At 39.2% G+C, this 24,320-nt stretch overlaps 1 protein-coding gene across 1 annotated transcript in view; it reads right to left on the reverse strand.

Moving 5' to 3' along the window:
• The window catches only part of ythdc2.L (YTH domain containing 2 L homeolog), a 51,402-nt gene that overhangs the window by 17,315 nt on the left and 9,767 nt on the right, over positions 1 to 24,320 (reverse strand). The window contains exons 6-20 of the mRNA XM_018264331.2: positions 20,970 to 21,136; positions 19,891 to 19,993; positions 19,453 to 19,609; positions 18,798 to 18,905; positions 17,971 to 18,119; positions 16,916 to 17,051; positions 15,664 to 15,790; positions 15,397 to 15,462; positions 14,427 to 14,605; positions 11,580 to 11,676; positions 10,414 to 10,501; positions 9,159 to 9,239; positions 1,898 to 1,980; positions 1,465 to 1,570; positions 352 to 471 (exon numbers count right to left, since the gene is read on the reverse strand). Of these exons, the coding sequence (XP_018119820.1) occupies positions 352 to 471; positions 1,465 to 1,570; positions 1,898 to 1,980; positions 9,159 to 9,239; positions 10,414 to 10,501; positions 11,580 to 11,676; positions 14,427 to 14,605; positions 15,397 to 15,462; positions 15,664 to 15,790; positions 16,916 to 17,051; positions 17,971 to 18,119; positions 18,798 to 18,905; positions 19,453 to 19,609; positions 19,891 to 19,993; positions 20,970 to 21,136 (1,767 nt within the window). The remainder of the gene's footprint in view (positions 1 to 351; positions 472 to 1,464; positions 1,571 to 1,897; positions 1,981 to 9,158; positions 9,240 to 10,413; positions 10,502 to 11,579; positions 11,677 to 14,426; positions 14,606 to 15,396; positions 15,463 to 15,663; positions 15,791 to 16,915; positions 17,052 to 17,970; positions 18,120 to 18,797; positions 18,906 to 19,452; positions 19,610 to 19,890; positions 19,994 to 20,969; positions 21,137 to 24,320) is intronic.

Consider the following 24,320-nt stretch of genomic DNA (forward strand, 5'->3'; position numbering starts at 1 on the left):
CCAGCATCAATAGGCTCAGTTGGGAATAGAATAAAGTAGCAGTGCCAAGTGCAACTGAACTGGAAGTTCATGTTGACACTGCACCTTTAATGAACTGTGCTTTTGCACCACTGATTTGTATCTGTGGGCTCACAACTGTACTTGCTATTGTAAATTACCCCTTGTGTCAATGTCATAACTAGTGTGCACTGGGCCTCCTGCAAAAAAATCTTCGCAGGGGCCCAGCGAACAGAGATGCCTACCCGGCCCCACCCAGTAACTAATGTTTAGCTAAGGCAGAACAAACAAATCCTCAGAAATTTCTCAAACACTTGTCATATGTACAGTAGGAACCACATTTACTTGACCTACCTTCAGCATCTGTACAGCATTACGGACTATTAGAGCTGGTGGTGGCTCTGGAGCTTTCATTAGAAAATCAGCAACAGGACAGTTAAGTGGCACGAGCAATTTGGTGTGTAGGCAAAGCTCCTAGGAAAGAAATGTTATTAAGAGAAACAAACAGAATGAGTAGATAGAATTTCTTAAATGTAATTGTGCTTAAACATTTAAGTTGTCCTGATCAGCTGTGTAGCATAATATTGGCAAGCAGTGTAGAAGGCATTGTAAAAGGCTGGAGCATAAAAAGGTGCCACAAATTAAGCTAATTACTAACTAAATTAAGGGGATAACCCAATGAATAACTACTTTCCTTATGAATAAATTAACTGGCAGTGAAAGCTCCTCTGCCTGTACAAATTACAGTACACCACGGAATATACAAAAGAATATTCTAGTACACATTTGTAAGTGGCAAAAATTGACAATTTTTTTTAGAGTCAGTATTTAATTTAAAGCAGGTCATAAAGCTAAAGCAAGTTTTTTTTTTTTTTAAATCCCTTAGTTCTTAAACAACCAAGAACATTAATTTTAGAAATGGGATGTAGTAATAATTTAGTAAATGCAGAGTTTACTGTGCCATTAAGCAAATACATTCTTAAGAGAAAAGTGAGCATTGAGCTGACCACAGACGTTCAGACTTTATTCTGTGTACGACGAAAGTTTTGATATCGACTGTACGTTTCTAAAACTAACCAATTCAGATTTAAATTGAAGGATTAGGTAGGAAAAAGAACAAATCAGATGATGTTCTGGCCATTAATTGGCTGACAGCAATCTTACTAAAGTTATGTCCCGCAAATAGTAGTGACAATACATGCAAAGATATCATTATCAATATATTTTCTAACCTGTCCAATCGACTAAACAATTGATCGCTGTTGTACAAACATTATTGGGGCGATTATTTGGAGTCCACACACAATACTGTTGCTGTTTAAAGCAACAGTGCATACCCTTTCAAAGACAAAAGGGCAACTGGACTGACTGTAAAAACACGTATTGACATGCGACTTGTATCATTTATAGACTTTAAAACAAATGATGAAACAGTGGAGGCAGACATGCAAAAAAAAAACAACTTACATGCAGAGGTATTCTCAGTAGTTCAGGAGTCTGAAATTCCAACATATTTTGAAAACGAAGCTTGCTAAATAAGCGGAAACAGATTCCAGGCCTGCAGCGACCAGCCCTACAAGGCACAATACACAATATTCTTCAGATTGTTTGTTTTAAGTGCTAAAAATATTATAAATTACACAGCAACAAAGTCCTCCATAATTCCATAAAATGCAATTTAACCATTTACAGTATTTAAAAAGCTTCCTAATATGTTACATGTTTAAGTAAGGTCTAAATTACACAGGAAATGTTGTACCAAACCAGCTTACCATGCACTTTTATGCCTCAATTAGATTGTATCGCAAAAATGTGCCCTTTACATTACAACAAACTGAAATGTTTAAACAATATTTTAATACATTCTGCTAATTAAAGAAACACAAAATGTTTGCCATACCTTCCTTTTCTTTGAATTGCACTCGCTTTAGAAATCCACACCATTTTAAGCATGGTTACATTGTTCAGAGCATCAAAAGATTTCTAAAATAGCAGATAAATTATTATTTACTTCATTTTCCAATGTCAGAGAATGGCATATATATATATATATATATATGGTCATGGAATGTGGTTTGTATCTTGTGTCATGAAATCAGGAAAAACTTGTTTTTTGTTGCAGCAAATGACTGGTTACTAAATAACTAATCACAATCCAATGCTTATCTTCAGGCTCAAAAACTGCAGATACTTTGCTGCAAGGTTTATTCAACACAACATGTTTCGAGCAGTGTGGCTCTTTTTCAAGTGTTGAAAAAAACAACAAAAAAAAACAAAAAAAAAAACCACACTACTCGAAACATGTTGGGGCCGATTCACTAAGCTCGAGTGAAGGATTCGAATGAAAAAAATTCGAATTTCGAAGTATTTTTTTGGTACTTCGACCATCGAATTGGTTAAATTCGTTCGAATACGAACGAAATAGAACGAATCGAACGAAAAATCGTTCGACTATTCGACCATTCGATAGTCGAAGTACTTTCCCTTTAAAAAAAAACTTCGACCCCCTACTTCGGCAGGTAAAACCTACCGAAGTCAATGTTAGCCTATGGGGAAGGTCCCCATAGGTTTGCTAACCTTTTTTTGATCGAAGGATTTTCCTTCGATCGTTGGATTAAAATCCTTCGAATCGTTCGATTCGAAGGATTTAATCGTTCGATCGAACGAAAAATCCTTCGATCGATCGAACGAACGTTTAGCGCTAAATCCTTCGACTTCGATATTCGAAGTCGAAGGATTTCAATTCGAGGGTCGAATTTCGAAGTATTTTTTACTTCGAAATTCGACCCTTAGTGAATCTGCCCCGTTGTGTTGAATAAACCTTGCAGCAAAGTATCTGCGTTTTTTGAGCCTGTTTTGTCCACAATTTGTTACGAAATTTGCATCATCTTCTAAATGGGACAGAAGCAGTGGCACAGGCAAGATATTGTGTAATTGGTACCAACTCTCATTATTCCCATAATGCTTATTTTCATAAAGATGACTGTTTGGATATACACAGGTATGGCATCTATTATCTAAAAACTGATATCCAGAAAGCTCCATAATAGGGGAAGGTCATCTTCCAGAGAGTCCATTTTAGGCAAACTTGTAATTTGTAAAAATGATTTTTTTTTTCTCTGTACAGTAGCTTGCACTTGATGGTAATTAAACTGCATAATAGTAACTCATATTGGTGGCAAACATAGATTTTTGTACTCACCGTAATATCTTTTTCTGTTCTCCTACATTGGGGGACACAGGCACCATGGGGATGAAGATCCTGCAGCTTGTAGAGCGGACACTAACTTTTAACTCCTCCTCCTGCTCTGGGCTTCATCCCCTGCCTCCTCCTCCTGGATTCAGTTTATTTGACCGAAGGAGAATTCTCTAACATATAACCCAAAACAAAGAAAGAGTCTCCCCCAACCTCTTGAACTCACAACAAACCCATCTAATGCATGAACTATTTACAGGGAGTGAAGGCCTGTGTCTCCCAATGTAGGAGAAGAGAAAAGGATTTTACATGAGTACAAAAATCTATCTTTCTCTTCCCTAGATTGGAGGACACAGGCACCATGGGAATGTCCCAAAGCAACCCCAGAGGGCGGGACAGGGAAGGGGTTATATGGAAGACCAGATGGCTTCTCTACAAAACTGGTCCACTGATGGTGTGTGTGTGAATGCCCAAGTGTGCTCAAAGAGCGAGTTGATTGGGCCCTGACATTAAGCGGAGGTGCTCTACCTCTCAGGGTGTAGGCTCTGATGATTGTAGCCCATATCCACTTTGCTATAGTTGTCTTTGAGGCCTGTAGACCTTTTTTTGGACCTTATAGAATAATCAAGAGTGAGTCCACTGATCTTATCTTCTCTGTTGCCAACAAATATCCCTTGATTGCTCAAACAACATCTAGTTTGTTAAGCTTCGCCTCTAAATGATTCTTTGGATCTGGACAAAATTATGGAACTACCAAGTCTTGATTGAGATGGAATTCTGAGACCACCTTTGGCAGGAAGTCCGGAGTTGGCCTTAGGACCACCTTTTCCTAGTGAATGATAGTGAATGGAGGCTTGCACAAAAATGAGCCGCCAGCTCTGAAACCCTCTTCTCTGATGCGATTGTTAGGAGCAACACTACCTTTTCCGTCAGTGTAGGCAGCGGAATATTGTCTATTGGCTCATAGCTCTTGGCTTGGCTCTTGTAGGACAGAGAGAATGAAGTTCAGGTCCCAAGGGGAAATGGGTGCTTGTAAGGAGGGACCATTCTGGTCTCCCCTTGAAGAAAGGTTCTTAAATTTCTTTGGTAAAGAATTGAAATTGCTGAGACCTGTACTTTTAATGAGCTTACAGAGAGACCCTTGTTCAAATTGCTCTGGAGGAATGCTATGATTTCTTCTGCTCCGGCCACCCTCAGATCCTTGTCTCTGGACTCACACCACCAGATGAAAGTCTTCCGCACTCTGGCATACTTCTTGGCTGATATAGGTTTGCAGGCTCGCAGCATGGTAGGTATGGCCTCTGCCGAGGCCCCTGATGCTTGTAATACTAGGGCTTCAAGAGCCATGCCGTTAAATTCCACAGATTTAAATTTGGGTGGACAATCGGACCCTGTGTGAGCAAGTCTGATCTCTGTGGTAGGTGTATGGGTGCTTCTGCCGCCATGTTTAGCCACCTTAACCGTGTCAGTGTCTGAATCACCTGCTCGGTGTGGTTGATGGCCAAATCAAAAGATGGTGCCTTTATTAGGAGGTCTAAGTAAGGAATGACCTTTATTCCCTTCAATCTGAGATCTTCCAAAGCCGCTGCCATAACCTTTGTAAAGATGCGTGGTGCTGACGAGAGGCCGAAGGGAAGTGCCACAAACTGCTAGTGTCTCTTGGCTACGCAGATCTTAAGGTATCTGTGGTGATTTGGGTGGATGGTATATGCAGATAAGCATCCTTTATAGCTATCACAGTCATGAACTCATCTTTTTCCATGGACATTAAAACTGACAGGACCGATTCCATCTTGAAATGGGATTTTCTGACACAAAAGTTGAGGGCATTCTGGTCCAAAACTGATCTGTAGGAACCATCTTTTTTGGGCACGATGAATAGGTTTCGAATAGAAATCCTTTCCTCTGTACTGTTGTGGGACTGGTTGTATTACCCCCAAGGATATCAGCTCTTGGATGACCAAGAGGAAGGCAGTCCGCTTGGGACTGTTTTGAGGTAGTCTGGAAATTGAAAATCTGTGAGGAGGATGTCTTAACAACTATATCAAATATCCTTGGGATACTATTTGGTGGACCCACTGGTCCCTTATGTGACAGCACCACACCTCCTCAAAAGATCCTAGGTAGCCACCCACTGGAGTCCCTCCAAGGGTAGGCACGTCTTCAAACTGAATTGTGCTTATCTTTGGGGGGCTTGGTTGACCTCTTGGAAGAGGACCAATGAGTTCCCTGTTTTTATGGTACCATGTGCAGGGGGCCTATGGACGGCTTGTCATGCTGTTTAAGGATGGTACTCTTTGGTCTATTCTGCGGAAGCAGAGTGCTTTTACAGCCTGTGGCTTGTGATATGGTTTTTCAAGCTCTGTACCAAAGAGTTGTTTCCCTTGAAATGGTAGGCTAACTAAGAATCTCTTCGAAGTGAGGTCCGCCGTCCATGTTTTAAGCCATAGAAACCTGTGGGCTGCTATGGATTGTGCTGATGCCTTGGTGACCAGCTTCAATGAATCCAAGGCCGCATGCCGTAGCGTTAGCAATTTGCGAAAGCAGCATGTTCATAGCGGGATCCTCCGAGCCTGGATACTTGTACTCCGGGGTCTTCCACTGTGCCTTAATACTTTCCTTTAGCTGGAAAAATGTATGTGCTCCTCTTTTGTCTCTTAAATAAATTAGTCTGCGGCTGAGCTGGCGATGCCAAATCCTCTAAATTGAGTGTCTTTAGCACTGTCTGTTTTAGGCCCTCCACCTGCTTCTGAGTTCTTGGAGTGTCACTTTCTGGTTCAGGCTCCTGGTCTGACTCGCCTTCTGACAAAACCTGGCCTTCCTCCCCAGATGGCCATGTCTGACCTCCCCCATAGACCCCCGGAGGGGAAACGGGGGGACGCTAAGAAGGGGCTGAGGCCATGTTCTGCAATTGCGCAGGGGCTTCTCTAGGACTTTGTCCAATGTCTCAGGGATGAGGGCTAGATTCTGTAAGATGGCAAATGAGCGAGAAAGGGCACATACCAGATCAAGGTCAGAACCCATAGGGGCTGCTGTGCCTGGCCCGGACTGAGAAGCTTGTGCCTGTGTGGGATTAGACAGTGTGTTGGGTCTACATGCCAAAAATACAGGTTCAACTGAGGAAAGTGCAAATTTTCCCTTACAAATGGCACATGTAAAATATCACACCAAGGGTGTAGCGAGTGTGGGAGCGGAGGGCTTGGGGGCCACCGATTCCTCTGATTTTGCAGAGGAATAGACAGTTCTTCTCTGCAAGAAAAGGAGAATTTTTAAGTTGCCTCCCCCTTATACTGAGGGGGCCCAACAACCCCTGACTTGCTTGCCACATGCTCTGGAGTAACGCTAGCCGGCATCTGTAGAAGAATGCTGCTTTCACGCCCAGAAGAGGGAGAGATGCACCGTCTTGCTGTCAGTCCCCAGGAGAGTGAGCGGGAAAGCGAGAGAGAGCTCTCCACGTCTTCCGGGTAACCCTGCCCCTAGACGCAGCAACTAGGGTTGCCAACTTTTAACAAAGGGGTGGACTGTGACGTCAAAGGGGGCGGAACCACTGTGTGTGATTGGCCAGAAGCCGGCAACTGCAGCTAAGAGCATGGGAGCAAGGTGGGTGACACAACGACCAGGGAGGCAGAGAGGGAAAACGTGGGCGGGCACGCGTCCGTTAGAGGGGGGGGTGCTGCCATGCACTTGCCCAGATGAGCAAAAACAAAACCTCAAATCCGTTACACCAAGTCTTCCATGTGTACTCCGGTGAAGCCTGACTGGTGCAGCCTCCGGAGAGTGGGAACACAGCCACAGGGGGAAATGGGCTAGTCTGCAGACCTCCAAGGAGCGGGAAGGCTACTGGGCTAAGCTGTTCCTTAGATCTTGAACCTATAGCTGGTAAGGGTGCTGGAATGTATTCCATGACCCTGTGTGGCGTGATCCTCCACCGTAGTTAAGATCATTTGCCCTGCCACAGTCTGTCCGTGTTCTTCCTTCTGGGGACACTAAGAAAAAACTGAATATAGGAGGAGGAGGCAGGGGAAGAAGACCAGAGCAGGAGGATGAGTTAAAAGCTGCAGGATCTTCATCCCCATGAAGCCTGTGCCCCTCAATCTAGAGAAGAGAAAATGATGATACTGGGTTCATTAAATGTATACTATTGTTTAGTAGACTTAAGAGATAATAATTAAATTTGGGGACAAAAAACCCTTACCCAGAAATACCCCAGGTTCAAAGGATTTTGGATAATAGATCCCATACCTGTACAGTGTTTTTACTCCATAATTTCATAATAAGTTGGGCCTGAACTCTATATCTGCATGTAAATTTTCAACTTAAAATGCTCCCTTTTCTTACCATATGTGTAAGTGAAATTGAAAATACCAAAACCTTTACTAAGAGCAATTATTCCAGTAAACCAGTGCATAGGTGCATAGTTGGCCACAGGGGCATGCCCATGATATTTTAAATGAAAGGAAATACCTTCCCCTTTTGGTTTTAAGACAATTCTAAGTGTATAAGTGTACAGAAGGAATGCGAATACCATCGATTTTCAACAGATTTGCTATATTTATTGCACAGTGAAAGCTTTTGACCTCTTCACCCTTACATGTCGGTTTGGTTGTTCTCCCCACCCTACCCCTCAGATGGTATGGTCCAATATCTCGTACTAATATGACTCAATAGGACAAGGCACAATAACAGCTGTTTCGATTCACTTTAAAGAAGAAGAAAAAAAAAAAACCCACCCCACGTAGACCCCCCCTCCCTCCTCTGCCCCAGCATAGCTGTCCCCTGGGGAAATGCCCCTAACTTTATACTTAACCCTCTGTGCAGAGTAAGGCATCGGAGTTCCACGGAGTTCCGGGTCTTCGTTTCTTCTTCCGGAGCTTCGACAATTTCAGTAAATTTCGGCGCATGTGCAGTTTTCGCAAACCGTCAAATTGCTCCAACTGCGTATGCGCCACTTCACTGGTCTTCCACTCCCAGAAGATGGCTGTGTGGAACTGCACTGCCTGAATCTGCGCCAAAGGGGTAAGTATAAAGTATAGGGCATTTCCCCAGGGGCAGCAATGCGGGGGGAGAGGAGTCTATGTGGGGTTGTTTTTTTTTTTTTTTTTTGAAACCGTTTAATTCTCCTTTAAAGGCATCCTGTCATCGGAAAACATGTTTTTATTCAAAATGCATCAGTTAATAGTGCTACTCCAGCAGAATTCTGCACTGAAATCCATTTCTCAAAAGAGCAAACAGATTTTTTTATATTCAATTTTGAAATCTGACATGGGGCTAGACATTTTGTCAATTTCCCAGCTGCCCCTGGTCATGTGACTTGTGCCTGCACTTTAGGAGAGAAATGCTTTCTGGCAGGCTGCTGTTTTTCCTTCTCAATGTAACTGAATGTGTCTCAGTGGGACATGGGTTTTTACTATTGAGTGCTGTTCTTAGATCTACGAGGCAGCTGTTATCTTGTGTTAGGGAGCTGCTATCTGGTTACCTTCCCATTGTTCTTTTGTTTGTCTGCTGGGGGGAAAAAGGGAGGGCGGTGATATCACTCTAACTTGCAGTAAAGAGTGATTGAAGTTTATCAGAACACAAGTCACATGACTTGAGGCAGCTGGGAAATTGACAATATGTCTAGCCCCATGTCAGATTTCAAAATTGAATATAAAAAAATCTGTTTGCTCTTTTGAGAAATGGATTTCAGTGCAGAATGCTGCACTATTAACTGATTCATTTTGGGGAAAAAATTTTTTCCCATAACAGTATCCCTTTAAGGGTGTTATTTATTAAAGGTCGAGTTGTGTTTTCTCAAAAAATTTAGTTTTCCAAGGGATACTTTTTTTGAGATTTATTATGCCCCGAAGAATCTATGCCAGAAGCTATTATGTCCCCAAAACACCCTTTTAGCACAGTACTTGTAGGCAATTTATTGTTAAAGCTTCAGTTCTGGAATAAATAACTAAACAAAAAGAGACAAATTTACCTCTTTAACTTTACCAGAGTCAATCACAAAAACAACATCATTAACTGTGATGCTGGTTTCGGCAATATTTGTAGAAAGTATCTAAAAGAAAAGAAAATATTTCTGTAAACACTGAAAACAACTTCTCCTCTGAGAAGACAGACAGTTTAAGAGAAGGTTTACTTGCTTTCATGTGGGACATCTAAAAATTAGGTAGCAGCCAACAAAGGGTTGAATTTGATGGACATATTTTATGGCGCTATATTACACTGTAATGTACTATTGTATAGAACAGATAATCCTTTGTAACTCTTATTTCTCCCCTCCTCCAAGCTATAGGTCTTCAGAATGATTAGCTATAGCAGATATTACACCATCACATATTAGTCTATGTTATCAGAGATTTTTGTTTTGTACAGTTGTGTTTTTTTTTACCTATACAAGGCAGGAGTGCCCATATTGAAATTTTTATTGATGTAAATATTACTATTATGATGATTTTTTTAAATGTAATTACACAACAATTACACAATTATACATTTATCTACTGTGGTAGACTGACCAACACAGTGTGGGAAAAGGTGTGTTTTCTCTTTAAGATCTCCATAGTGGGAGAGGTAGGCACCAAGATGGGTGTTAATAGACAGAGAATATGTTCTCTGTTTAAAGGCTTTGGTGGCCAGGTCCTGAAAGCTGGAGTATTCTGGAAAGAACAGGCAAGCTAGGTACTCCAGTCCAGTACTCCTGCTCACGGTTTGGTGCTCACCTTCCACAGGAAGGCTGTCCTGTGGAAAGGTATTTAGTTCTAGTAAGGCTGTTAGGAAGGTCTCTCAGAGCAGGACACAGAGCAGGAAGGACACCTGCCTGTGTGAGGATTTACCAGAGGGGCTCGGGTGCCATTTGCTACTGCAAGGTGCAGAGAGAGGAGACCAAGTGACAGATGGTCTGTCTGTCTGACTGAGGAAAGCCGGCTTACTGGTAGTCCTTGAGGGGCCCAGTTTAGTAAGGAACGCTTCATGTGTAAAGGTAGCGCCCAGTGGGCAGGATTTATTTTTATGATTTGTTTTGTATCCTGAAATGGTCACCCCTGTGTGTAAATAAACTGCCTTAAAGAGAAGAGAAGTGTCTCTCGTGGATCCCGCAGCTTACACTACATATATTTAGAAACATTATGCTGTTTTGCCACTAAATTGTAAGAACACAAAAATGTTCAAAAACTGATTTTCTTGCAAATGTTTGTCTTATTGTTTCGCGTGTAAAGGGTTAAAGTACTTACAACTTTTCTAATGCCAGCTGGTGGAGTTTTTAGCACTTTCTTCTGGTCTGATGTCTGCATGTTTGAATGCAACATAAATACATGGTACCTAGCAAAAAGCAAAGAAAAAAGGGTTTTAATAGGCACTGACTTTGATTCAGTTTCATCTTCTAAAAACATCTGACTCATAACTAGTGGGGGCCACAACAATAACATGGTCCTACTTCAACCTGACAGCAGCAGGAGACTAGTTAAACCACATTTTTTAAAACAAAATATCTACAGGAAACTAAATTCATGAAAGCTTCTTAGTTCCATCCACAGCTATGCCACTTTTATATAAAGCAGTCTAAACAAACTATATTAATTTTGGGCTGCTCGTACTAATCATAATAAAATCAAAAGGTAAAGGAATTTCTGAGGTTCATTTTTAACACCTGTGCATTTTGCCACAAAATCGAATTCCTGCATGAAGTTTGCAAATAGAAAACTAAAATAAGCCTTTGCTTATAAAAACAATGAAACTTATATTTAGCATTTTAAAGGTAATTGTTAACATGTGTAGATTTTGCAGGGCACCAGTTATCCCATTAAAACAATCTATAAGATGAGCATTTTTCAATGCACATTGAAAATTATATCCTTATAAAACCAAGTTCTGACATCAGAACATCGTTTAAAACTTAAAGAAAGGCATTGAATGTGTGACAAGAAGTGCCTGTAATACTGACAGAAGAGCAAACAGATGAGCTCTATGAAGGGCCAAAAGCAGCACAAGCCTACTGTGAGCATGCCTATTACTATCTATCATTGCTGCTTCTGGGTCTGATCTGAAAACTTCAAAAGCATAGAGGGATGCTGGAGTTGAGTACAAAAATAATGGAGATGTCAGGGGAGCTGAGAAAAAGCTAACCATTTTTCTGGAGGGAAGGGGACTGCAGCATTGCTAGTGAAAGTTATAGGAAATAAAGGGAACGGAGTGCTGCAATGTCTATGGTGAAGAAAGTTTTATATTATCACAAAATTCTTTGGTGGGTGACACCTAATAACCTTATAAAATACATTAGGAGGTACACTATCCTCTGTATAATACATGTAATTATTTGGCCTTCACTAGACAGTAGCCCCATCGTTGTTAAACAGAAAGCAGATGATATCAGCATGACAACCATTGGTCTAATTTTTACCTGTGAGAATTTTCAGCAAATCTTTTATCATCAAACAAGATACGATCTCTCAGTCCTACTATCTCATCATAGCCAGGAAGAAAAATCAGTATAGCCCCTAAGAAAACACATAGAACAACAAGCTGAGACTACACGCAAAATGTATACCTGATTCATGCTTTTGGGCAGTGGCACACAGTGCTATTCATAGCCCCCGTTTTGCCTTTGCATACATTTTTGAGCGATTACGTGATTTGAGTGTTTTATCTATTCCCAGTATTGTCTGTGGCAGGGTATATTATGGTGTAGCCGCAACAAAACATGGGCTACAAATAGCACTGTGTCCCATTGTCCTTATAAGTCTGCATACAGCTTTATAAACTAGATATATACTAGAAAAAATGCCTTGGTGGTAGAAAATTGCATAATTAAAGGGGTTGTTCATCTTTGAGCTAACTTTTAGTAAGATGTAGATAGTGAAATTCTGAGACAATTTGCAATTGGTTTTCATTTTTTATTATTTGTGGTTTGGCTTTTTATTCAGAAGTTTGTAGTTTCAGCTGTCGGTTTGCTAAGATCCAAATGACCTTAGCAATCATGCATTGCTATGATTAATAGACTGGCATATGAATAGGAGAGGGCCTGAATAGAAAGAGTAACAAAAAAGTAGCAATAACAATAAATTTGTACTAAAAGTTAACACAAAGGTGAACCACCCCCTACACTTCCCTATACAAAATACAAAAGGTATGCATAAAGCAATACAGACTTTTTCTTTTTATAGGGGAGAGTGCCATTATGAAGTCTGCTCAGTGCTGTTCTGTGTCCATTACATTCCTGAGAGTCTGGCATTGGTTCTCTTTCACCTGCAGTATTGAGTTAGACTGACAATATTATTGACAAGGCACTCTAGTCTACTGATTTTTTTTTTTTTTTTGCTGCCCGCCAATCACTTATTGGTTTAGGTTATGCATGTGACTGACAAAGGGACCTTGCACATGACCCCCCCCATAATGTAACATTAATGGTGCAGTGCTTAACCTTTGCTAATAATGCAGTAAATATTGTATCTCAAAGTAAAACCGACTCATGTGCTTATATTCTTTCAGTACTTGAAGAAAAAGTTGCTTTTAACAAATTTCCCTGATGATTTGAAATTCTCCCAGATTTTACATATATTTTTTTCCTGGTCCCCTGAAAAACATAAAATAGGGGTTCTACTGTAGTCTTTGTAGAACACAACTGGTAAGGAAAACATGGTGGCTCACACACAGAAAATAAATGTTCAAACAGGGGCTGATTTGTGTCATTTTAGCAAGAAAGACCCACCACCAAATGCTGCCTCTAAGCCTGGCATCCTAACCATTTCTTGGACACTCTTACCTCTCTGTGCTTCAGTCTAAATAGTGTTCAAGTTGGGATAACGTACTCAAATATAAGTGGCTATACCTAATGTTTATAATTAAAAAAAATTTGGCTCCTACAAATTGTGTTACAAGAGAGCGCAGGCAACTTCTCATGGCTGTCTACCCCAGCAGTATTGTGAATACAATATTGTATAACAAAAGCCTCAGCATCAATCAATGACTGATTTAATTCCCAAGGCCATGCAGAATACCCAGTTAATAAAATATCTTGAAAAATTAAAGACTCCAAAGAAAGTAAGAGAAGGTCACACACCCACTTAGATAACGGATATTACCAAAGACAGGAACAGAACGCTTGCTTACAAAATGTTATAGAAAACACTTATAAGTGAAACTTCTCCAATCCCAGATGTTAAAATATACATTTAATTGCTGCTTAGATTGCCTGAAATGAAATACAGCCTGAGTGTGCATCAATTGCTTGTCCCTTGAATGACAGCTACCATGAGTACCTAAAAAGATATTCATTTTGAGCATAGATCCTTAAGCAAAATGATAATGTAGCTACAGATGCAGTTAGAAGGAAAAAGCCAGATTCCCCTAGCTTTGTTTGGTGGTTTTTGTTAATGAGCTGGTGTTTCACTATCCAGCAGCATGAATTGTATATGTTTGGAACAAACAAGATCATTTCCTAAGTAGCAATAAAAGTTTTCACGTCTAAGAATTGAGAAGTTCTGCATGCTAAAAAATTCTACTTGTCCCTAATATTTTTTTGCAAGCATCAAACAGTGCCCTTCATAATGTGTCTTCAGGGATAGACTAGATATTCCAAAAAGGGAAAAGTGATGGGACACACCACTCCCAATGCATCACACAGATAATTAATAACTTTTCTTTACTTTTTTTAAGTATCTAGACTAGATATTAGTATATATACAAGGAGTACAGAAATGTGAAGTGGATACCACCATAGGATGAACCACTCCTTTACCAACTAGGGTGTCTATTTAAAGGACCATAGTACAGCAGAATATATGTTTGGTTTTATGCATGTGCAATTTTGTATGGTCTTTTTTAATGACTTGTTTAATTTTCTCTGTTAAGAGAATTTCTATGGGTCTGACCTCCTATGGAGGATCGAAAGCAACAAATTAAGGCAAAAGGCCTGAGCTCAAAAAGACTGAAGGCCTCCGCCCTAGAAATTTTGTGGGTGATGGCAGGGAAATCTGCAGATCCACTGACTGAAAAAACTCAGTGACCTCATCCTGCTGTTCCTTTCAATTTTTGTCACTCCGATTCATTTTAAAAAGTCAGCTATCAGTTGCAGTTTTTTATGTTGCAGCTTTGGCTTAATAGGTTCATAGAGCATTAATAAAAGCTTTGACCACAATGTCTGCCAGTTAAAATCACAAAAAAGTGATGCTACATGCCAAATTTTGTCTAGAAAGAAAATCAAAATTGAGCCTTAGATTTCTTGAGGCATAGTAAAGCAATGGATTACCTGTATCAGTTATCTGACAAATGTTATAAAGTATGTGCATAATAAGATCTAGATCTACTTTTTCATCATCAAAACTGTGATGGTAAGATTTCAAGAGTTCTCTGTCCTCGGCACTCAAATCACTGCCTTCAGCTTGAACCAGAGAATTCTCATCCAGATCCCCTGTTTCCAAAGAAGCACTGAAATAACAAAGAGCAAATAAGGATATTGGTTTACACAGATCTGGTATTTAAAATTTGTGTTAAAGACAATGATTTTCTCATTTCTTAAAAATTCGACTTGTACAAAATACATCACTGGTTATCAGTGAGATATTTTGTTTTCAATTGCAGAACTCAATGGGAGATTGCCTATGACTAAGTGCTAGGTAAGCATGAAACGTGTTAGGCTCCACGTGGGTATTGTTTGATATTATAAAAATGGTTTAAATAAAAATAGTTTTTCGCCATAATAGCATGCTTGTGGGATTTTTCGGAAAATTTGAGGCTATACCTCTATTTGGCCACTAGAGGACCCCAGCATGCAATTGTTTACTAATGTCTATTTGCAAGTAATTTAGTGATAGGTTAACTTGAGCCCTAGCAATCAGACTGCGGAAAATGCAAACCAGAAAACTGCTGAATAAAAACGCTGTTGAAAACCAATTGCAAATTGTCTTAGAATATCACTCTCTACATCATACTAAAAGTTAACTCAAAGGTGAACAAAATCTTTAAATAAATTACAGCGCTCTTCTAAAGTCTTCATAGGAAGTAATTGTTGACTTAGGCTATATTCAGACACAATGCTTAGTATGCCTAGTAAGCTATGCTTTCATACTAAAGGGGGTTTGACCATAAAGTGGCTATATTTTGTCTTTATTTTTCTCATGAATAATATACATTAACATTGTATTCTGCCAGTATAAAGCCGATTTATTAATGAACAAAAAGGAGGCAAAGTGTTCATATAAACGTAACAGTAAGTTTACCTGTACGACTTCAACAGGTCCACAGCGTCAGTTTGGCCAAAGTGTTTAGCCCAATCCAAAGCCGTCCTTTTAAAGCCAAAAATACAGATAATTACAAGTAAACCAAGATCAGATCATTGACCAAAAAGTGCTTTCAGCCTAACAGAGTGCACTAAATAACCAGCTGGACTATATGCTTCATGTGCCACAAATACAGTATTTCAGGCATTTGATATGTACAGCCACCAGAATACAAAAACATAATATATCTTTGTAACCATACATTACCATCCATTTGATGCTTTGCCGTGGATATTGGCCCCCATGCTAATCAGCTGCTCTACATGACTTAAAAACCCTTGTCCAGCTGCTATCATTAATGGAGTAGCACTAGTTTCACTGTGTCTGTAGTCAACTGAAAAATATAAAAAAATCACACAAATTAAAGATACACAAACAAGTGGGGGTGTTTAAAGGAATTAAACAAAATCTAACAGCCCGTGCAACCATTAGGCAGTAATGGTCATTTACTTATGCAAGTGTAGTGTGCAAAGTGCAATTTCAGTTGCAATATACCATGTTTTATTTACACCGAGTGCAGCATTCTACCTGCAATTTTAGTGTATGTGCAGCCAAGAGGGGGAACTATGCCCAACGCAATTGCAAACTATGTGTCAAAATGAGCAGGCCACAGCGCATGTATATTAATATGCTTTAGCTGCAAGTTTATAGTTAAGATGCTGTCAGTTCCAGCAATCTGTATTAAATGACATCTGCAAGTGATTCTACTACGCGCAAGCCTACTCCAAAGGCGAATGCAGACCTCAACGGGAACCCAGGAATTACCACCATTGATTTTTGCATGACTGCAACTGCAGTTGTGGTTATAAAGAAGCTTGAGTGACTTATTTTAAGAAAGTACATTACTAAAGAAAAGTCTTACCCAATTGAAATAAACAGATTGAGCTTGGAGTACTGCATGTAACTGCAGCCAACAATGTAAATTTAACAGTGTAAATTTTCCTGTTTTTGAAACAGATTCATTGAAAATAATGGAGGAGTATTTGCCATGCAGTCTAACAGTCTACAACTGTTACAGACTTGGGCTATGGCAGGTGATAAAAACAGGGCAGTCAACCAGCCAGCAATGCACGCTTCATCTCAAACTGGATTAAAATTCCAGTGCAAGATGCAAAGAGCTTCAAGGCACAAGAGGAGAGCGAGTCCTTGAAAATTATATTCAATAGAGCTGAACACTAAAGAGGTGTTTTCCACATGATTGGCTACTCTGTGAAAAAGTTTCACAAATTATGGGAAACAGTTTTCACATTATTATTGTTATTATTAATATTAATAATAAAATACTGAACATCTGTCTGTTTCCTATACATGTAACCCAGGAAATACTAATAGTGCACATGAAAGTCTATATTATTCTTAGTTTGCAGGTTAAAAAAAAACCCTTGCTAGTTCAATTGAAGTGTATTAATTTGGCATGATATAAAGACAGAGAACACTCTAAATACGGGCAGAAACTTACCACTGACATTTTCTGTTGATATCAAATGGAACAGTTGGCCAAAAGCTTCCACATCTCGGTTGAGCCAAATATCAGAGAGACAAGCATCCATTTCCTTTACCAGCCATGGCTCAAGGCAGTTGGCATCTTTTTCAGTCTTTGATAAAACAAGCAATATCAATTAAGCAAAGAAACATTGCATTTTTAGACTTACAAAAAGTATGACCTGATATCTATTTGCATGCGTTGGGAGATGTTTTTGATTAATATGGTAAGTAAATAACAAATCATAAGCCTTGTCAATAACAGCTATTCATACACTAGCTTGTTTAATGTATATTTTACATATCAAATACAGACAATTTCACCTATTAACTGCCATAAATAATTAACAGAGCCTGCAAGGCTGGGGGTGGAGATCAAAGTAACCAATATTGCAGTTTTTAGACACAAAAATTTCTTGGGATTCACTGAACCAACTTTTGGATTCAGTCCATCCCTAGGTTGGAGGGCTGGTTTCTCTATAAATTGAGGGTCAAAATTACATTTAAACTATTTCTCCCAATTTGTAATCTCATTTTAGCATTCTAATGTATACGTACAGTGATATTTGCCTGTACACATGTGCTGCCACACGGAGTAGTATTGTTAAATCCCTACAAAAGTCCAGATCAGAACTAGAAAATAAATCTACTGCCAACCATCATGCCTACCAGTCTGTGTAACACAAGGTTGATTTATGTTGCAACAGTAGAACTGCAATTATAATTCATACTATGTGTCATAGGGCTTTCAACCAAGTATTAGAAATGAACATTTTATTTTCAGTTTTTTAATTTGTCTAATTACTTTGGAGCCTGGACAATATTTTTGTCCAACCAACTGAATTAAAGCTGAAAGTCTGCAGTTCAACTGCATCTGAGTTGTTTCATTTAAAATTTATTGTGGCCATGTTCAGGACCAAATTGAGAAAAAAGTTGTCTGTCCAAAGATTTATGGGCCTAACTGTATATTTCTCACACCTGGAATTCTCAAACAGCAGTAAGAGATGTTGACAGATTATTTCAACAGCTTACCATCTGACCAAACAAAGTGTCACCACCATCATCTAATATGTCATATTCTTCTTTTATTGCTGGGACACTCCTCTGTCTCCGAGTTTCTAGCTTCAGGTTCTTTTGTTTTGCAGAATACCATTCAGTTAACGTTGTCTTTTGTTGCTCCTCTGAAAGTATCAAAATAGTATAATATTAGGTACTTTTAAATAAGCTTGAAGTATACAAAAGAAATGTCTAATGCATACACTTAACACTGGAGATAATGTAAAAACAGTAGTATTGGTAGCAACCTGTAATTCTAATTGTTGTAAAAGGGTGAGGTCTGGCTATTGACTAATTAAGGCGTAGAAGACTTAGATAAAAAAAAGTGATGCAGAACTATAGCGCCAATCCACCAAATATTAAACATTTGAGTGATGTCATACACCATTTTATTTTGTCTTGTATATCACTGCAAATCAAAAGAAAGCAAAATGATCAGCATCTGGAACCAGTAATGTTCAGGTGCAAGTTCTGGGCTCATGGGATACAAAAAGTATAAAAGACCCAGTAGAGGTTATTATTATTATAAGTGTAGTACTTATGTGTGCAAAACCTAAACATTCCCTAATGTTTTAACCATGTCTTATTATAGTGGGACAAAAAAACTAAATTACATACTTTTGCTGAATGAGGAACCTATAGGAAATATCACTTGGAACTTTCTGAATAGCTGGTTTCTGAATAATAGATTCTGTTCTTGCACGTATAAGAAATGGTATACTCAGTAACAAACAAAAGTTTGAAAATTATTGAAAAATTTGCTGCAGTATCGTAGCTAAAAAAGGCTTTTGCAATTAACTCACCACACTCTTTTTCTTTGTTATATTTAAGCATTCCCTTATTTCTGTACCCAGTACTTCTTAATATATCTTCTAAAAACATCTCTTTTACTTCAAAGGGTCTTCCTTGTACTGAAAAAAAACAATCATTATTAAACAGAAATGCCACAACTGATTTCCAAGTAGCATAACTGCCCCAAATACTGAAAGATCTGAATTGTTCTTAAAATCAATATATCATGGCCATAAGAAAACATTCTGTGGTTTGAAATATCTGCTATAAAATCTCATGTGCTGTCACAGAAATTCATATATCCACGTAGTTAATATGTGAGTAATAAAAACATAACAAAATTATATATTCACTTTCTTTAGGGAATTCACAAAAGGCTTTCATCAATGCAGTAAGATTATAAGAGACACTTATAAATTTTCTTAAGGATCATACACTTTTATTAAACAATTTCTATGTAAACATACATCTATGTAAATTAACAGTTAGATTACAAAATCCAGAAGTCTAAATTTGAATAGTGAGGGATTATTGCCAGCACAGACTCTCTTTGTTATTTGTTTTAAATCTCTAGTAGTTATTAGGCTTTACAAGAGCTCAAGATATTAAGAGGTTTTTTTTTCTCAGTACATTATCAGAACTTAATATATTGCAAAAAATACATACTATATATAACAGGGCAACCTCCAAAATATTTCATAAACAAGTTTACATCCAAGGCTGCACTAGAAAGGATCAGTTTCAAAACAGGCTGCTTCTGTATTACGTCTCTCAGTTTGGTCAACAGGAAGTCACTGAATCGATCGCGTTCATGAACTTCATCCTGTGGCAGAATCAATGTAAAGTAGAAAATATTAAAAAGTGAATTTAAATATCACCCAAATCACTGCTTACTCTCAACCCCCTCATGGGTTCAATGTAAAGAGGGTATAATAGTAAGGGCAAATATTCTTACAAGAAATAACTATATACCACACTATATTCACAACATAAGATGCATAAAGCAGTACACATAAAACAAAAAGATCACACCAAAGCATGTTTATATAGGACATTAAATAAACTTTAAGTAAAAATAATTTGGAGGGGTTCCCAAAAACATACCACAATAATGTGAGTTACAGTTGATAGAGTGCTGTCTCCTCCCATCAAGGTACGAAGTAGAACTCCACTTGTACAAAAAGTAAGTAGTGTCTTGGGTGAAACTCTGTCAAGCATAAAAAAAAAACAGTTTTTACATAATTTTTAGCGTTTCATAGTCTATAGTCAGCAATTGTTGAATAGCTCAAATAAATCTGTTTAGAACACATTGATTAAGTTTGCTTAAATGTTTGTTAACATGAAACGCGTAAGGCTATGGATACAATAAATTATTCTTCAACCTGAAAACTTTTGCCTGGTGGAAGTTTGCCTGTTTGAGTGCCTGCTTCAAAGGAGAATTCAACCCCTTCTGCGCTAAAATCCCTCCCCCCCTCCCCTGTGTTGCCCCCCTTGGGCATATACCCCTAACCTGTTACTGACCCCCTCCGTGCAGATCCTCTCCTGTTGAGTTCACGGCAGCCATGTTCGCCCGTGCGCTCTTCTTCCTGTATTCACCCGCATTTGGTGGCGCATGTGCAGTAGATCCTTACCGATAAATCCCTCTACTGCGCATGCGCCACCAAATGCGGGCTTCATGACTTTTGGGCGCATGGCTGCCGTGAACTCAACAGGAGAGGAACTGCACGGAGGGGTCAGTAACAAGTTGGGGGCATTTGCCCGGGGAGGAGGAGGGACAACACAGGGGAGGGATTTTAGCGCCGAAGGGGTTGAATTCTCCTTTAAAAATATTTTGGTTGTCCGCTCCCTATGCTGAGGGCTCAGGGCGGAGCACCTGGGCCACTTCCTAAAAGTGGTGAGTTATTATTCAACTAATTTGAAGACCCCCTACTTCATTTATCCTACACATTAGAACACATACCAAACACATTTCTTGCACATTTATACATTTTGCTTCAATGTTCACTGAAGTTGGAGTTCTGTTAACCCTTCCAGTGACAAGCAGCATGTTACACATACACCGCTAGTGGCCATCAGAATAGACAGTAAGATAGATAAATGGTTGTTTTGGAGTAAAGCTGCAGTGATTTATGTTTGCTTTCAAGCTATCTTAAAATGTTAGACTGTAAATGTGGTTATTTTACCGGCTTTCAAGTCGAATCTGGTAACCAACAGATTGGCCAATTTTCTCCCCTCTCTCTGCTGCGACCCTTTCTGCAACAGATATTGCTGCCAGTCGCCTTGGCTGGGTGCAAAATATGCGACATGGTAATCCATTTTTGTGGCAATTATCAAGAATAAACTGAGGTATCTGTAAATAAAAAACAAATCAATAAATAAATAAATAAATAAAGGAGGAAGAGAGCTAAAGGGGGTCAAATAAATCATTTTATAAATATTTTTTTTCCTTTGCTACTCAAATTGTTTATAAATTTACAGTAAATGAAGTAAACATGCATGAAATATCATCACTGATCATAGTATAATTAAAAAGTAAACAGTTGGTCAATATATAATAGGTCTTGAGTTACTGTAAATAGAAATTCATAATGCCACAAGCACAGTTCATGTTTGTTCAAGAGAATATGATACCAAATTCTGCAAAAAAAAAAACCTTTAATGATAATTATAAGCCCTTTACAGCAATTAATATTTTTCCTAAGGACCTAAACTAAACGGCAAAATCAGCTTTGTGACCCAAATATTGACTTAGTTTTAAGAACTATGTTCAATTTCAAAAACAGAGCCTGATTTAAGCCTTAACATTTCTGCAAGGATTTGGGTGTTTCTCTGCCAAAGAACAACTGACAAAAAATGGTTAGCAACCTGACTGAAGAAATACAGATCAAAACAGCAAATTTAAAGCCTCTACAGTAGTTTTAACATGCATTTTATGAAACCTAGATGTATTAAGTAACAAAACCAAGACATAGAAATGCAACAAACAAAAAAATACATTATTATTACAGTATTTTATTAAAACAAAACCTTTTTGGTGAGTGTTCAATGTGAAGCTTTTCTAAGCAAACATCTTAAATACTAATATTGATTTGTACTATAAAACAGAAGGTATGGATACTATCCCCTTCTCTTCTAGAGTGTTAAAAAGGGAAAGTTTGTTGAGAACTAAATGGTTTATGTGCAGTGACACAGCATGAATGCATAACACACACATATAATTTGGATAATCCAGGATTATTGAAGGTTTTATGTCTCTGCAATATCAAAAATCTGTTGCTCAATGCAGAGAGCAGTGTCACATGATGCAGTTCAGCCCTGTCGTTACCTTTTCCCTTAAGCAGGGCCATTATCCAGCAGCTCCATACCTTCTGCCTCTGAATGATGCACATATCTATACTAACTATAGAGTTTAGTATCATAATAGCCTTGGATATAATATTTGTCCAAGAAATCATCCAAGCCACTCTTAAAGTGTGAAAAAAAAAACTGTGTAAATAGATAGGCTGAGCAAAATAAAAAATGTTTCTAATATAGTTAGTCAAAAATGTAATGTATAAAGGAATGACTGAATGATTTGGCGCATGCGCGGTTGGAGTAAATTTCCGGTCAAGAACGACTGCGCATGTGCCGAAAGTCACGAAAGTTTTCGAAAATTGTTGTTCGGGACCGGAAATTTATTCCAACCGTGCATGCGCCGAAACTCAACTCAGATTCTGAAGAAGACCGAAAAAAGAAGATGGAGCCCGTGAACTCGCCTGGCCAGATCTGCACGGAGGGGTAAGTAAAAAATTAGGGGCATTTGCCAGAGGGGGGCAGTTAGGCTGTGGGGGAGGAAGGAGGTTGGTCTACGCAGGGTAGGGTTTTTTTCTAGTACGAGTTTGTTTCTCCTTTAAGGACTGGAGTCCAAAACTGCACTGCATACTCCAGATGAGGCCTTACCAGGGACCTATAAAGAGGCATTATTATGTTCTCATCCCTTGAGTTAATGTCCTTTTTTATGCAAGACAGAACTTTATTTGCTTTAGTAGCCACAGAATGACACTGCCCAGAATAAGACAACTTGTTATCTACAAAAAACAGTGCTCCTTCTCATTTAAGGAAACTCCCAACACACTGCCATTTAGTGTATAACTTGCATTTATATTATTTTTGCCAAGTGCATAACCTTGCATTTATCAACATTGAACCTCATTTTCCAGTTTGCTGCCCAGTTTTCCAGTTTAGACAAATCACTCTGCAAAGTGGCACAAAGTTCTGCACAATTTAGTATCATCTGCAAAAATAGCACTTTCAATGTCCACTTCCAGGTCATTAATAAACAAGCTGAAATCCAAGGGACCTAGTACAGAGCCCTGTGGGACTCCACTAATAACACTGGTCCAATTAGAAAGTGTTCCATATACCACCACTCTTTGTCTATCTTTTAGCCAGTTAACTATCCAAGTACAAATACTATGGGGCAAATTCACTAGCCTGCGAAAATTCGCCAGCGATAGCTTCACTCAAAGCGAAACACTTCGCAAGGCGTAGATTCGCCAGGACAATGTTAATTTACTAAAATCTGAAGTTGTGTCCAGGGCGCCGAACGCTGGCGAAGTTGCGCTAGCGTTACTGTGCCAAGCGAAGCTGCACTAGCGTTGCCTAATTTCCATACGGCGGGAAGTTAAAGTTCAATGGACGCATATGTTGTAGCAAATACATTACACTACACAAGCCCAGGAAACCTTAATAAAATAAAATAAAGTTGTTATATTGCCCTACACATGAGCCCAGTGTATAGTTTATGTGCCATATGTTAGGAAATGTAGGGGGGAGCCGGTTACCCCAAAAAAAAAATTACCCTCTTTATCAGCATATCACCCTGAAAAAGGAAAAGACGCTAGCGTCTTAGGAACTCCTGTCTACTCTATTGCACTTCGTCTGGTCTGAGATGGCAAGTCTGGCGCAAGACTTGCCATCTTATTGAATTTGCGTAGTTACATCCATTCGCCAGAGCGCAAATTCGCCAGGCGTTAGGGGGTGAAGCACCGCTAGAGTCTATCTCCTTAGCTAGCGAAATTACACCCCTTGATAAGGTGAAGCAGTCAGTGCACAGTGAGTTTATGCGCAGAGTTGCCCTTGGTTGTTTATATAGTATTTGCACCATGCTAATTAATTTGGGCCCCAGTCCCAACACTGATAGAACCTGCCAAAGGTAGGGCCACTCAACGGTGTTGAAGGCCTTGGCAATGTCCAAGGCCGCTATGGCTCTATTTCCTTTGTTCTCGCGAGGGGCCAGCAGGTTGATGTACAGGCGCCTGGTGTTCAAAGTGGGTTTTTTTTCTTTCAGTACTGGGATAGAGGGAGGAGAAGTGTGCGCCTTAGCCATGTGCACAAGCAGGTGACCAGATTTCTCTTTGTGCTCATAGATATTTACTTTGGAAAAGGTGTACTTGTTCTGCGCCTTTTGTTTGAGGTGCTGCACATATATTTCTTGAGCCTCTTTCAATTGTCTAAGGGCTTCTGGCATGGGGTTGGTAGCAGCCTGTGTGTCT

Source organism: Xenopus laevis, chromosome 1L (assembly GCF_017654675.1).
Source record: "Xenopus laevis strain J_2021 chromosome 1L, Xenopus_laevis_v10.1, whole genome shotgun sequence".
NCBI lineage: Eukaryota > Metazoa > Chordata > Amphibia > Anura > Pipidae > Xenopus > Xenopus laevis.